The sequence below is a fragment of the Triticum urartu genome, chromosome 7 (assembly GCF_003073215.2).
Source record: "Triticum urartu cultivar G1812 chromosome 7, Tu2.1, whole genome shotgun sequence".
In the NCBI taxonomy this organism is placed as follows: Eukaryota; Viridiplantae; Streptophyta; class Magnoliopsida; order Poales; family Poaceae; genus Triticum; species Triticum urartu.
In genome coordinates this window covers 353554531-353568594 of record NC_053028.1, presented here as the reverse complement: position 1 = coordinate 353568594, position 14064 = coordinate 353554531, and the positions used below count along the sequence as shown (strand labels likewise).

Here is a 14064-nt window from a genome sequence, read left to right as displayed (position 1 = left end):
TTCGGTGAGCCTCCTCCTCGTCGGGTCATAATCTCTTATTTTCCATTTTTCGGCTGCTTGCAGCTAGTTATCCCCATCCATTTATCGATCCTACGCCGTGAAGATCGGACCTCCCCTTGTACTCCCTCTTCTCCGAAGACGGGGTCGCATCATCGTTTGGTCAATACACGTTGACTGAAGTTAGATGACGAAACTACCCCTATCCCATTTATAAGGGGAGCAAGAGAAAAAGAGAATAAAATTTGGGAGGGAGGGCCATGGGGTACACAAGCACGAGAGCTAACCAACTGAGCCACAGAAACAATTTGTTGTGTTAGGAGATACAAGCCTTATATACTGATGTCTGAACCTAACTAAACAGAACCCCGCCCGGCTCCGGCGCGCCCCCACTCGCTGCAGCTGCGGCACCTCCCGCCGAGTGCAGCCACCCATCGCAGCTTTGGCCCTTCCTCCCGCCCGCACCGCCACCACAGGCAGGCAGCTCCGGCGCTTCTCCTGGCTGACGCCCCCACTCGCTGCAGCTGCGGCACCTCCCGCCGAGTGCAGCCACCCATCGCAGCTTTGGCCCTTCCTCCCGCCCGCACCGCCACCACAGGCAGGCAGCTCCGGCGCTTCTCCTGGCTGACGCCCCCACTCGCTGCAGCTGCGGCACCTCCCGCCGAGTGCAGCCACCCATCGCAGCTTTGGCCCTTCCTCCCGCCCGCACCGCCACCACAGGCAGGCAGCTCCGGCGCTTCTCCTGGCTGACGCCCCCACTCGCTGCAGCTGCGGCACCTCCCGCCGAGTGCAGCCACCCATCGCAGCTTTGGCCCTTCCTCCCGCCCGCACCGCCACCACAGGCAGGCAGCTCCGGCGCTTCTCCTGGCTGACTCCGCAGCTCCTCCCCAATCTTGAAGTGCAGTTGTTCCACGGCAATGGCGATGGACAGCAGGACCGAATCGGCAATGGCGATGGACAGCAGGACCGAATCGGAGTGTTGCATCGGCCACAGGACGCCCCAATATGACATAGGCTCTGAAATTCCTGCATTGTGAGTACTAATTCTCGGTGTGCGTGTGTGATTCAGTATAGCTTGTAGACTTCAAAATTTGTACGTATAATTTGTAGTAGCTGACTTTGCCTTACTGATAATTGCCCTTACTGATAGTTGCATGCAATTTGGTACTTTCAAACCCAAGCTCAACTAGCTAGCAACCAGAAAAGATACGAGACGTTGCCGTGTTGGACTATTATTCCATGTAAAGATATAAGGGATATATAAGTCACAACATCTCGTTAGCTTAGTTGGTTAGCTCGCACCTTCCAGACGGTAACGGCGGAAAATGGTATTTCTGAGTTTGTGTCTAACGAAACAGTGGCATTTTAGAGTAGTGAAAACATTTAGTGGCAAAACTGAGTAGCGTTATACAGCCGATAGCAAAACTGATAAAAACCCTTAAAACTATGGCTCCAACACACAGTAACAAACTAGTAGATGTAAAGCAGTAGTCCTATGTTATTTTTGATGATTACGGTAAGCATATAACTTTGTAAATGACATGATTGGATTTCAGGGATTGAGTAACTTCAGGCATCTGATCTGGTCCCAGCCAAAGAGACGCGGAAAAAAAATTGCGAGTTCAATCATTGGAAAAGAAAATGGGGTGAAATTTTACGCGGTGAAGCCACATATTTCAAACCGTAATCGTTTGCTTGGTATTTTCTACAAATATATTCTTGCTCTCGACATGGTACACCTAGTGTTGTATCTGGAAACTTCAACAAGCACTCTACAGAAAACTGATTGTGTATAACTTCCGGAGTTAAAATAAAGAGATTCTCATTTTCACGCAGACTAGCGAGAAGGCTGTCATCGTCCCTGTTCCTTACCATCAAGCAATGATTCACGGAATGGAGGCTGGGCCTCCTACATTAGCTGCCTCCGGACTTGAGTGCATTACTGAGCCTGCAGCAAACAATAATCGGCCGGTATCAGCAATGACTTCCATCGAATCTAACCAAGACCGTTTGTTGCCCATATATTGCGTACCGAAAGCGTAATAACCAAATCATCCATAATCTAAAAAAACCACAAAAATGGTAGTACAATAACTTACGTAACAGCACATTTTGGATGGGTTGGTCATGACGAGCGAGGATGCGCCAACAAGTTCCATGTACTGGGTTCGATCCTCTTCTCCCATTATAATTCCTACTATACTATTTGTTTCTCTGTCCCACCGACAGATGGGCCACAACGATGGACAGAGATAGCATTGGGCAGCTGCCACGCCAGATATAATCGTACGCCACAGGGAAACAAATGGCCTCCGTCAAATTTGATTAAAATGTGCTGTTATGTAAGTTGTACCATTTTTATGGGGTTTTTGAGATTATGCGTGGTTTTGTTATTTTGCTGCAAGTTGGTGTACTCTGGGTGTAAGTAATTCTTTAGGGAATGCATAAGCATGTCGCTATCTTATTAGACGTCCGGTGATAAGACACTAAAACTTATAGACAGTAACAAGTAACAACTAACAAGGGAAAACAGTCCTTTCTTATGTGAAATGAAATCATCTAGTCATTATCCATGTCTAACCAGAATACTGGGCATGGGCATTTTCTAACGATTTGAAGAGGGGATACAGGATTTGCAGCCCCCTGCCATACCACCACAAACAAAAAAATAGATTGAAAATATAGAAAAGAGCAAGTATTCATCTAGTCACTTTAGAAAGGAATGTTTCATTCAACTTACCAGTTCAAGCCTTCAAAAAGCCCCTCCCCTTTTATAGCAGATGTTTTGAAAATTGCCCATTGGCGGCTCTTAATCTTGTGAAGTTCTAATGATTCAGTTATGGCAGCATCATTAAGTGCACCTGGAAGGTCCTGGATAAGAAAAGACATCACAATAATGAATTAGGTAAGATAGCATATCAAACAGGATGCGCAACAACCTGCATCCAAAAGGTATTCAGACAAGTAAATTCACCTAGAAGCATTTATTTCCTTCTAATAAAAAAAAAGCAGCCAATGAATGATGATAGTTAAAGTAATTTCATGGAAACTCGTAAAGGCAGGTGCCTTGTTAGTAGACAATAGATCCAAAAATGTACTGCAGAAATAAGAAAAGACTGCAGGTATAGTGGAAATCATGAATTATTACAAGAACTTTGTTGTTAGTTCTGAGAACAGTTGCAATGTCCAAGTAACTATACAAATTTCAAAACCGTATATAAGAAATCAAATATGTTTGTTTCTTCACCTGTTTATTTGCATATACAAGGACAACCGCACCTTTCAGCTCATCCTCCTGCCAGTACAATGCACACAATGAGGTAACATATGCAATCAGATAATTATCTTGAAAAAAATACATCCTGGCCACTGAATACATCTGGCTCAAAAGACCCTACCGTCAAATGGAAGAAATTGCACTAGGTAAGTTGTTTATGTGGTCAACATGCATTGCCAAATCACACATCACCTTTCAACATGCAATTTTTTGTGATCTAAAGGCTCCAGGTCCGGATGGCATGCCGGCAGTTTTTTATAAGTTTTGGCATTTGGTCAGACCCAAGATTCAAGAGGATCCTAAGAGTTCTAAATGGTGCAGTAATGCCGGAGGGATGGAATGAGACAACGATTGTGTTGATTCCAAAGGTAAAGAACCCGGAGTCTCTTATGCATGCTTTTTAAGCTGATCGCCAATGTTTTAGCAAACCGCTTGAAGGTGATTCTTCCGGAGTTAATATCCCCAACCCAATCAGCTTTTGTTCCCGGACAGGTGATTACAGATAATGTTGTTTTAGCTTAACCCACCTGATGCACAAGAAGAAAGGGGGTAGACAAGGGCTAGTGGCAGTAAAGCTTAACATGAGCAAAGCATATCGCCAGGTGGAGTGGAGTTTTCTGGAGGGTATGATGAATGCTTTGGGTTTTTCGGCTGCACGGTTGAATGTGATCATGACTTCTGTTCGATTGGTTTCCTATCACGTCAAGTTCAATCGGAAGTTAACACGCTTTCCGTCCACAGCGAGGCTTGTGCCAAGGAGATCCACCATCACCGTACTTGTTCATTTTGTGCGCGGAGGGTTTCTCAGTCTTGCAGCAGCGTGCTGAATTGGACCAATCCATTGAAGGGCTACAGCTGCTAGTGCAAATCAGCTGCAGGAGATACCGGCCCTGTACGAGGCCCGGTCGGGGCAAAAGATCAACAGAGACAAATCCTCAGCGTTCTTCATTAAAGGAACAAGTATGGCAAAGAAACATCAAGTTCTTCAGGCTCTCTGTATACCCCGAGAATCCAAGAACAAGCAATACTTGGGTTTGCCTGTAAATATCAGAGCAGCGAAGAGTAAAGAGTTCGAGTACATCAAAGAAAACATTTGGAAGAGGATGCAAGGGTAGCTAGAAAAGCTCCTATCTAAAGTAGGAAAGGAAATGTTGGTTAAGGCCGTCGCCCAGGCCATACCGACGTGCACGATGTCCTGCTTTGATTTGACCAAAAGCATATGTGAGCAAATCAGTGGCATGATTGCAAAGGTATTGGTGGAGTCAGCAGGACGGCAATTAAAAAATGTCACTGGATAGGCTGGGAAAGGTAAAATGTTGATGAAGTCGAAGAGAACTGGAGGCCTAGGGTTTAGAGACTTACGCATATTTAATATGGCCATGTTAACTCGTCAGAGCTGGCATTTTTTGCAGAACCCGGAGTCCCTCTGTGCGGTGGTGCTGAAGGCGAAATACCATCCGAATTGTACGATTGTGGAAGCAACAGAATAGCCAGGCATGTCTTATACCTGGTGTAGCATCCACAGGGGCCGGGAGAGGGAGTGATTTGGCGCATAGGAGATGGTTCACAAGTGAATGTGTGGTCTGATCCGTGGCTGCCAAGAGGGACAACAAGAAGGCCTTATTCGCACCAAGGGCAGACGATAATTACAAAAGTAAATGAATTGATCAACGCGATTACGGAATCATGGGATACGGAATTAGTACAAGAGCTGTTCTCTCCGGAGGACTCAAAGGTCATCCTTGGGATCCCACTCAGATCAGGTATGGAAGATTTCTTGGCATGGCATCACATAGAAAGAGTGTGTTCTCGGTAAAATCGGCCTATCATCTAGGGGTCAGTGTAAAGGAAGCGGAGAGGAGACAAAATGCTGAGTCTTCCAATGGCCGGAGCCAAGTTGTGGAGAAATGGAAGCATATTTGGCAGCTGCAGGTGCCTGGTAAGTTAAGCATGTTCCTTTGGAGATTGGTGCATAACACCTTACCCACAAGAATGAATATAAAGAGGAAAATGATTGAATTGGACACTAGATGCCCTATGTGTTCTAGGCTTGATGAGCATAGTGGTCATTTGTCTTTGAAGACCAAAAAAGTAAAAGCTGTCTGGAGGGAGCAAGGACTTTGAGGATGTGTGCTTGCAACTCTGAATGAGGGGACTTCCAAAATCTGATGCATCAGGTCTGCTTGCTGCCTGTAGAGAAGAAAATGAGAGTGGCGGTTCTTCTATGGGATTAGTGGGCAACACGGAATAAAACCAATGCGGGTAAGAAGCAAAAGACGGTTGAGGAAGCGAGTATGCTTATAAATAAACATCTGCTGGAATTCTCAAGCATGAAACAATCACCATCTCCACAGCCTGCTTGTCAGGAATCCCGGAAACCTCCCGAGGCGGGGATCGTAAAGATAAACATTGACGCAGCATTCAGAGAAATGTCCGAGGCCGGAGCTTGGGGATGTGGCGTGTGATGAAACAGGGTCGTTCCTAGAGGCGGCTGCCGGGAAAATGGAACATGTACGGAGCTCACTGCAAACTGAGACGACTGCGTGTCTTAGGGCGATTGAAGGTGCAGATGATCTGGGAGCACAAAGAGCCATCTTCGAGTCAGATTGCCAAACGATGATTGGTGCACTGAAAGGGCGCAACTACGATGCTGCGGACCTGGGAGTTCTATACCGTGAAGCTAGAAGGTTATGCCATGCCTCCTTTGTGTTCTATGATTTGATGTTCTGCCGTAGAGAATGTAATAAGGTCGCACACACGTTGGCGCAGTTCAGTTTAGAGGAGGATGTGCCTCTCACCGCGTGGACTTTTGATGCCCCTGATTTTTTTTCCGGGCATTGTGGCGAGCAAGTCGGCTGTGCACCAAGTTTAAGTGGAATACAAGTTATTCCTTTCAAAAGAAAATCACGCAATGGTAGTTGCTATTTACAGTGTACTTGATGCCAAAATCATCCAGTAGATCAAAAGCAGAACGGGAACCCAAACAGATAACTAGCAAATAGTCTTTTAACCACATCAATTTTGTGTAAACCACTAAAATCGATCACATATCTAGTTGATCACTTCAAAGTAGCATTCCCATGCTCCCGTAGTGCAATTAGCATTGACAATCAACATTATTTTGTGAGAAATATCTGAACCCTTGTATTACCAATGTGCATTGTAGGAGAAGCACATCCAATTGTGATATAAATCAGAGGCTTCTTTCATTGTGATGCATACCTCAAGGATGGAATGAAATTCTTCTTTTGCAGTTACCAGCCTATCAGTATCACTTGAATCAACAACATATATGATAGCCTGAGTGTTTGGAAAGTAGCATCTCCAGTATGGCCTAGGAACACACACAAGAAAGAGCATACTCAGTAGTACATCTCAGATTTACAGTCTATATAATGGTAGAATTTGCAAGTGGCTCATGACAGGCATTTCACATTCTGCTAGTAAAGGGATGCAGGGCAGATACCAGAATTATTAACTCAAGCTGAACAGCATACTCACTAGTACAGTACATCTTAGATCTACAGTTTTATATAATGAAAGTGGCCTGAATTAAGCTTTAAGAGATTACATGCCAGGTCTTTATTGAACAATCTCCCAAATCGAGGAATGAAAACAAGAAAATGAAGCCATTACAAGACTAATGCTCCTTGAACAGACTGAGTGGCGCTGCTAGTACACAATAAACTAACAATGACTGCAACAATCAAGATATGCATACTGAAATAGTTTCAACAAATACAAATACAGATCTTCTTGAGATTCCAGCAGCAAATGAGGTAAAACAACCAAATTTCTCAACAGGTCAACAAAGGTTGATCAGATAAACTACAGTAGAGTAACTAGAGTTATAAGCTTCAGATGTCAAAAACTATAAGGTCTATAAGGTCTTCTAAGATTCAGGCCTTGAAATAGTAACTACCGTTGCAACATGATGATATGCCTTCCAGAGACAGCAAATTGTGATAAGTTCATCTTCTCTCAAAAAAAAGGACATCATAGACACCAATACTTAAATGACTGGCAAAAAGATCAATTATGTTGGAGTTAATTAACCTTGCTGTATAGGTAATTAGATCATGTTTATTTCTGACTTAGGCATGTATTGAAGCTGCGGTAGTGTGTGCACGTCAGAGGTGTGTTTCACGTGTGCACACAGTGCAAAGCTAAATTTGTTTAATTAGTAGTGTCAGTTAGGTGCATGCCTAGTTAGTAGTAGGAGTGATTCACATGCATGCATGGATAGAGTTTGTTAGAAAGGCTTAGTTGTGGACCTGGTAATCACCAACGTTGTGCAGAGAGCACATCTCCAGGTGCAAGGAGAAAGGCCGAAACTAAGAGTGATCAGAGAGGTGGTTATTAGTTGTTGTTTCTACCGGCTAGTGTGTGTACATCTAAAATGCATTGTAACGAAGTTCAGTTGTGTGAAAGAGTGAACAAGAGAAAAGGCACACTAGCTAAAAGGCATTGTAACCAAATTCAGTTGTGTGAAAGAGTGAACAAGAGAAAAGGCACACTAGCTAAAAGGCATTGTAAGTTTGTAACCAAGTTCAGTTGTGTGAAAGAGTGAACAAGAGAAAAGGCACAAGTTGTGCAGCGCCAAAGCCTCTCTGTGTTCTTGCGTGAGGCTCTTCTTCTAACTTGAGCTAGTGTGTGTATCTCCTGGGCAACTCCAACAAATTACTGTGGGAAGGCATTACTCCAAAATGGCTATAAGTTGAATAAAATAGTTACATCATAATGACCGATTTTGGATATGGATACTCGCTGTAAAGAATGTACCTGATGCTTGTTTGACCACCTGTTGAGAACAAAATTCATGTTAAAATCTCAAGGTGGATATTCTGAAAGAGCAGGCATAACATAACATACTAGCATAGCACTAATAAAAAATGAAGGACACAAGCTTTCCTCCAGAAAGAATAATATTAATGCAAAACTTGGCAATCAAAAGAAAATCTCACCACAGCTTAAAAAATTCACTTAAAATGCATAACCATTAAACACATTACAACCAAATATTTCATGAAGGGTAGATGAATGTGCTTCATATTTGGGTAATCACCCACATAAGCAAGAGTATACAGGCATAATAACCTTCACAGCAGATTTCAAAATCTCAATCCATAATGTAGATCGTATGTCACAATGAGGAGAGTCATTCAAGTTAAAACAACAGTTATAAGTTATAAGTTATCACTTTTAAGTGATATTATCTTTGAAGGTGGTGTATTACAACAAGCATTTGTAGAGATGGTGCGTTAGAAGTTAAAACCCCGGATGAATGACTACGGTAAATAAACAGCAATTTAGGACATCAAAGCGTTGTTATTTTGGTTGTCTATATAGTTTTCCTTATGCTAGATTAGCCAGCTCTAACAATCATGGACCCATCAATCACAACCAAATGGGCGAACAAGCAGAGCAAGTTTTTGTCTACAAGGCAAATCTACAACAACAACAACAACAACAAAGCCTTTAGTCCCAAACAAGTTGGGGTAGGCTAGAGGTGAAACCCATAAGATCTCGCAACCAACTCATGGCTCTGGCACATGGATAGCAAGCTTCCACGCACCCCTGTCCATAGCTAGCTCTTTGGTGATACTCCAATCCTTCAGGTCTCTCTTAACGGACTCCTCCCATGTCAAATTCGGTCTACCCCGCCCTCTCTTGACATTCTCCGCACGCTTTAGCCGTCCACTATGCACCGGAGCTTCTGGAGGCCTGCGCTGAATATGCCCAAACCATCTCAGACGATGTTGGACAAGCTTCTCTTCAATTGGTGCTACCCCAACTCTATCTCGTATATCATCATTCCGGACTCGATCCTTCCTCGTGTGGCCACACATCCATCTCAACATACGCATCTCCGCCACACCTAACTGTTGAACATGTCGCCTTTTAGTCGGCCAACACTCAGCGCCATACAACATTGCGGGTCGAACCGCCGTCCTGTAGAACTTGCCTTTTAGCTTTTGTGGCACTCTCTTGTCACAGAGAATGCCAGAAGCTTGGCGCCACTTCATCCATCCGGCTTTGATTCGATGGTTCACATCTTCATCAATACCCCCATCCTCCTGCAGCATTGACCCCAAATACCGAAAGGTGTCCTCTGAGGTACCACCTGGCCATCAAGGCTAACCTCCTCCTCACACCTAGTAGTACTGAAACCGCACATCATGACTCGGTTTTAGTTCTACTAAGCCTAAACCCTTTCGATTCCAAGGTTTGTCTCCATAACTCTAACTTCCTATTTACCCCCGTCCGACTATCGTCAACTAGCACCACATCATCCGCAAAGAGCATACACCATGGGATATCTCCTTGTATATCCCTTGTGACCTCATCCATCACCAAAGCAAAAAGATAAGGGCTCAAAGCTGACCCCTGATGCAGTCCTATCTTAATCGGGAAGTCATCAGTGTCGACATCACTTGTTCGAACACTTGTCACAACATTATCGTACATGTCCTTGATGAGGGTAATGTACTTTGCTGGGACTTTGTGTTTCTCCAAGACCCACCACATGACATTCCACGGTATCTTATCATAGGCCTTCTCCAAGTCAATGAACACCATATGCAAGTCCTTCTTTTGCTCCCTATATCTCTCCATAAGTTGTCGTACCAAGAAAATGGCTTCCATGGTCGACCTCCCAGGCATGAAACCAAACTGATTTTTGGTCACGCTTGTCATTCTTCTTAAGCGGTGCTCAATGACTCTCTCCCATAGCTTCATTGTATGGCTCATCAGCTTAATTCCACGGTAATTAGTACAACTCTGAACATCCCCCTTGTTCTTGAAGATTGGTACTAATATACTCCGTCTCCATTCTTCTGGCATCTTGATTGCCCGAAAAATGAGGTTGAAAAGCTTGGTTAGCCATACTATCACTATGCCCCCGAGACCTTTCCACACCTCAATGGGGATACAATCAAGGCCCATCGCCTTGCCTCCTTTCATCCTTTTTAAAGCCTCCTTGACCTCAGACTCCTGGATTCGCTGCACAAAACGCATGCTGGTCTCATCAAAGGAGTCGTCCAGTTCAATGGTAGAACTCTCATTCTCCCCATTGAACAGCTTGTCGAAGTACTCCCGCCATCTATGCTTAATCTCCTCGTCCTTCACCAAGAGTTGGCCTGCTCCGTCCTTGATGCATTTGACTTGGCCAATATCCCTCGTCTTCCTCTCTCGGATCTTGGCCATCTTATAGATGTCCCTTTCACCTTCCTTCGTGCCTAACCATTGGTAGAGGTCCTCATATGCCCGACCCCTTGCTTCACCAAGAGCTCGCTTTGCGGCCTTCTTCGCCATCTTGTACTTCTCTATGTTGTCTGCACTCCTATCCAGGTATAGGCGTTTGAAGCAATCTTTCTTCTCTTTAATCGCCTTCTGGACATCATCATTCCACCACCAGGTATCCTTATCTTCGCTTCTCCTTCCCCTGGACACTCCAAGCTCCTCCGAGGCCACCTTACGAATGCAAGTCGCCATCTTCGTCCACACATTGTTCGCATCTCCTCCTTCCTCCCAAGGGCCCTCCTTAATGACCCTCTCCTTGAACGCTAGAGCTACCTCCCCCTTGAGCTTCCACCACTTCGTTCTAGCGACTTTGGCACGCTTATCCCGCTGGACACGAATCCGAAAGCGGAAGTCAGCAACCACCAGCTTATGCTGGGGTACAACACTCTCTCCAGGTATCACCTTACAGTCTAGGCACGCACGCCTATCTTCTCTTCTCGAGAGGATGAAATCAATCTGGCTAGAGTGTTGGCCACTACTAAAAGTCACCAGATGTGATTCTCTCTTTCTAAAGAGGGTGTTAGCTACAATCATGTTGTAGGCTAGAGCAAAGCTTAAGACATCTTCTCCTTCTTGTCTACAAGGCAAATCTATTTGACACAAAAGAATGTTATGTTAAATTTCCACATCATGCATTGGAGATAAAAAAAAGTTTAGGATTGTTGAGTATTAATCTAAACGAAGCAATGAGGATATGGCCACGCGTCACCCCAGCCTGCAGCCTGCAGAACCAACTAGGCTCCACGGTGGCGGCTCTACGGGTGAGTCGGTGCTTCATGTGAGAAAGGAGGAAACCTGGAAACGGTGAGGAAAGAAAAAATGGAGAGATGGGAGAGGGATGCGTTGGCTCAAATCACTATAGTGTGTAGCGCTCGGGGACGACGATGATGCCGGGATGAGGAGCTCCGGCTATGGAGACGCTATGAAGCATGGGTTAGGTAGCGGCCAGGACTTTTTCCATGGCAGGGGTACGGAGCGCCATCCATGATGTGTGATGTCGGGTCCAACAACGACTGGGCTTTTTCTATGGCGCAGAGCATGAGTTCGACTGTACGTGGGAAGCCAAATATGGTCGGAGGGCTCCAAACCTGGACGCACCACCCCCTGATACAGCCCAAAGTGACAAGGATTCAATTATTACTATAAGTTTTCATTGGCTCAGGTTCATATTACGTGCAGATTGCAGATTAGAATCCGTTTCAGAGTCAGATTGTATTTCCTTTTGAGCCGGTTTGTAAGCCAAGGTATCCCTACTATATATTGAGCCTCTCCCATGATCAATAAAGCATCAGAATTCACAGTATTACTCTCTCCGTCCGAAAATACTTGTCATCAAAATGGATAAAAAGAGATGTATCTAGAACTAAAATATGTCTAGATACATCCCCTTTTATCCATTTTGATGACAAGTATTTCCGGACGGAGGGAGTACTTCCTATTAGAACTAGGATAATTAGAGTTTGTTCCATCTGGTATCAATTGGCGGACGATGACAAAGCCAACGGTGACATCAACCTCATGCTCAAGGAGCTACCGGCCCAGTTAAAGGAAGTGATGGTGAAACGGACCACCAAGCGCCTTCGTGGAGGGCCTCGTCCAATGCCTCAATGCCCTGGAGCGGCGCTTCACCACCTCCCGCCTTTGTCGACCCTCGAGCCTGGGTGCTCAGCATCACCGACCCACACGTGGCATTTCAACCGGCAGCCAGCGGCTCCTCCACCACCTCCTCCATGTCGGTCCATGCCTCCACCACTCTCGAAACCATGTCGGCCTAGAGTAATTAGAGTTTGTTTCATCGGTTGGGATCAAGAGGACGAATTTGGAGGAGAATTTTGGGTGAAGGAGAGAGATTCGGGAAGGATTTGAGGCAATTTTTTGGAAAGAGAGACTCTGGGAATTATCTGGGGAAGAATATACAAATAGAATGGGAATATTCTGGAGATGGTGGGCCCCAGTGAAGTGCTGGCCTGAGGGGAAAAACTAACTGATTGCCTCCTTTTACATCTATGTGGATGCACGGGGCAGCACCTTGGTGCTGGTTCCTTTGCTCCTGCCCTAAGTATGCTTTACTCTAGTGAGTCCTGCTAGGCAAATTGGTTATAGGTTTTGCTTCCTTTGCTCCTGCCCTAATTATGCTTTACCCCACTGATTTAAGCATCACATCAATTACCTAACCTAATTTAATTGAAATACCTAAACCTCATTCAATTGAAATAAACATAAGGAAGACTCCAAGATGGTATTCAAAGGGTGAGAACACATTGGCAACATACAGCAAATCGTCCAACATGATCCAATTTTTCACATAAGTATCAAAATTGTATGTCAAATCCTGATAAACTTCAACTTGTGTGGTGCTCTGTGTTAGTTATGGCTATGAATAATACAAAGATTGTGCTTTGGATATATATCTATGTGATTCGTTACTTTTTTTTTGCGAATAATGTGATTCGTTAGTTCTAACACTAACATTCAAATGAGGGGCGAGGATACGTGTCACTTACCGAGATCCCAAACTTGGAACTTGATGTTATTGTACTGCACCGTCTCCACGTTGAACCCGATGGCTGCAGCAAGACACACACGGACACAACACCACCTCACATCAAATCTAAGCTCGATCCATACACATCAAAAGAAATGCACACACTAGTTGAGCACCAGAACAGGAAACCCACTTGGGATCGTGGAAACGACCTCCCCCATCTGCAGCCGATCTGCAAGCCACGCCACATGAATCAGAATTCAGAAACACGAACAAACAGAACCGCAGATCCAAGGAGGAACCACGGAAGATTCGGGGCGAGGGAGATCGGGCTCACTTACAGAGGATAGTAGTCTTGCCGGCATTGTCGAGGCCGAGGACGAGGATGCGGGCCTCGCGGTTTCCGAATACCGACGAGAAGAGCCGCGTGAACACGATGCCCATGACGGCGCCCCTACGCGGCGGAGGGGCGCGAGCTAGGGTTTCGTTGGGGGCGTGGCGGCTTGGGGTCGTGAGATCTACGACGGTAAGGGAAGATCTGGAGCGAGTGAGCTTGCGCGCGCGAGTGCGGAAGACGAAGATCTCCCCCACTTCTCGCCGATAGGAGAGAGTACGGAGGTCGGGAGGAGAAAATGTCAGGCACGGCCCGGTTCACTTCTCTCTTTAAAAAAAAGCTTAGTAGTATTCACCATCGATCATGCAGTACAAGAACACTATAAATAAAAAAATGAATTTAGGTCCGTACACCGTCTAGCGACGACTACAAGCACTGAAGAGAGCCGAAGACGCGCCGTCGTCATTACCCCTCACTCGCTGGAGCCAGACAAAACTTGTAGTAGACAGACGGTGACAGTGTTCTGACTAGGGGATGCTAACCACATTGGCCGCCTAGTCATGGGACGGGCCAAGGACCCACATAACCAAAGAATGGGTCATGTCCATCATGCCTCCCAGCGTGTTTAAAATGGAATCCTCAGAAGACTTGTCACACACGTCAAGGCAT

The 14064-nt window shown here is 45.3% G+C and overlaps 1 protein-coding gene across 1 annotated transcript; it reads right to left on the bottom strand.

Annotated features, from left to right (window-relative positions):
• Window positions 1-1626: 1626 nt before the first annotated feature.
• LOC125525458 (ADP-ribosylation factor 3) lies at window positions 1627-13716 on the bottom strand. The gene is made up of 8 exons (XM_048690464.1): window positions 13403-13716; window positions 13255-13293; window positions 13081-13143; window positions 8057-8075; window positions 6497-6608; window positions 3245-3292; window positions 2738-2868; window positions 1627-1945 (listed from the first exon to the last, which is right to left on the bottom strand). The coding sequence occupies exons 1-8, from the start codon at window positions 13503-13505 to the stop codon at window positions 1912-1914; spliced, it is 549 nt and encodes a 182-aa protein (XP_048546421.1). The 5' UTR covers window positions 13506-13716; the 3' UTR covers window positions 1627-1911.
• Window positions 13717-14064: the final 348 nt, after the last annotated feature.

Excerpts from the sequence above, each read along its gene's own strand:
- LOC125525458 (XM_048690464.1), bottom strand. The coding sequence starts at position 13,505 with ATGGGCATCGTGTTCACGCGGCTCTTCTCGTCGGTATTCGGAAACCGC. Across the intron at positions 13,144-13,254 it reads GGTCGTTTCCACGATCCCAA|CCATCGGGTTCAACGTGGAG; the intron begins GTGGGTTTCCTG and ends GTCTTGCTGCAG. Across the intron at positions 3,293-6,496 it reads AATTTCATTCCATCCTTGAG|GAGGATGAGCTGAAAGGTGC; the intron begins GTATGCATCACA and ends TTGTACTGGCAG.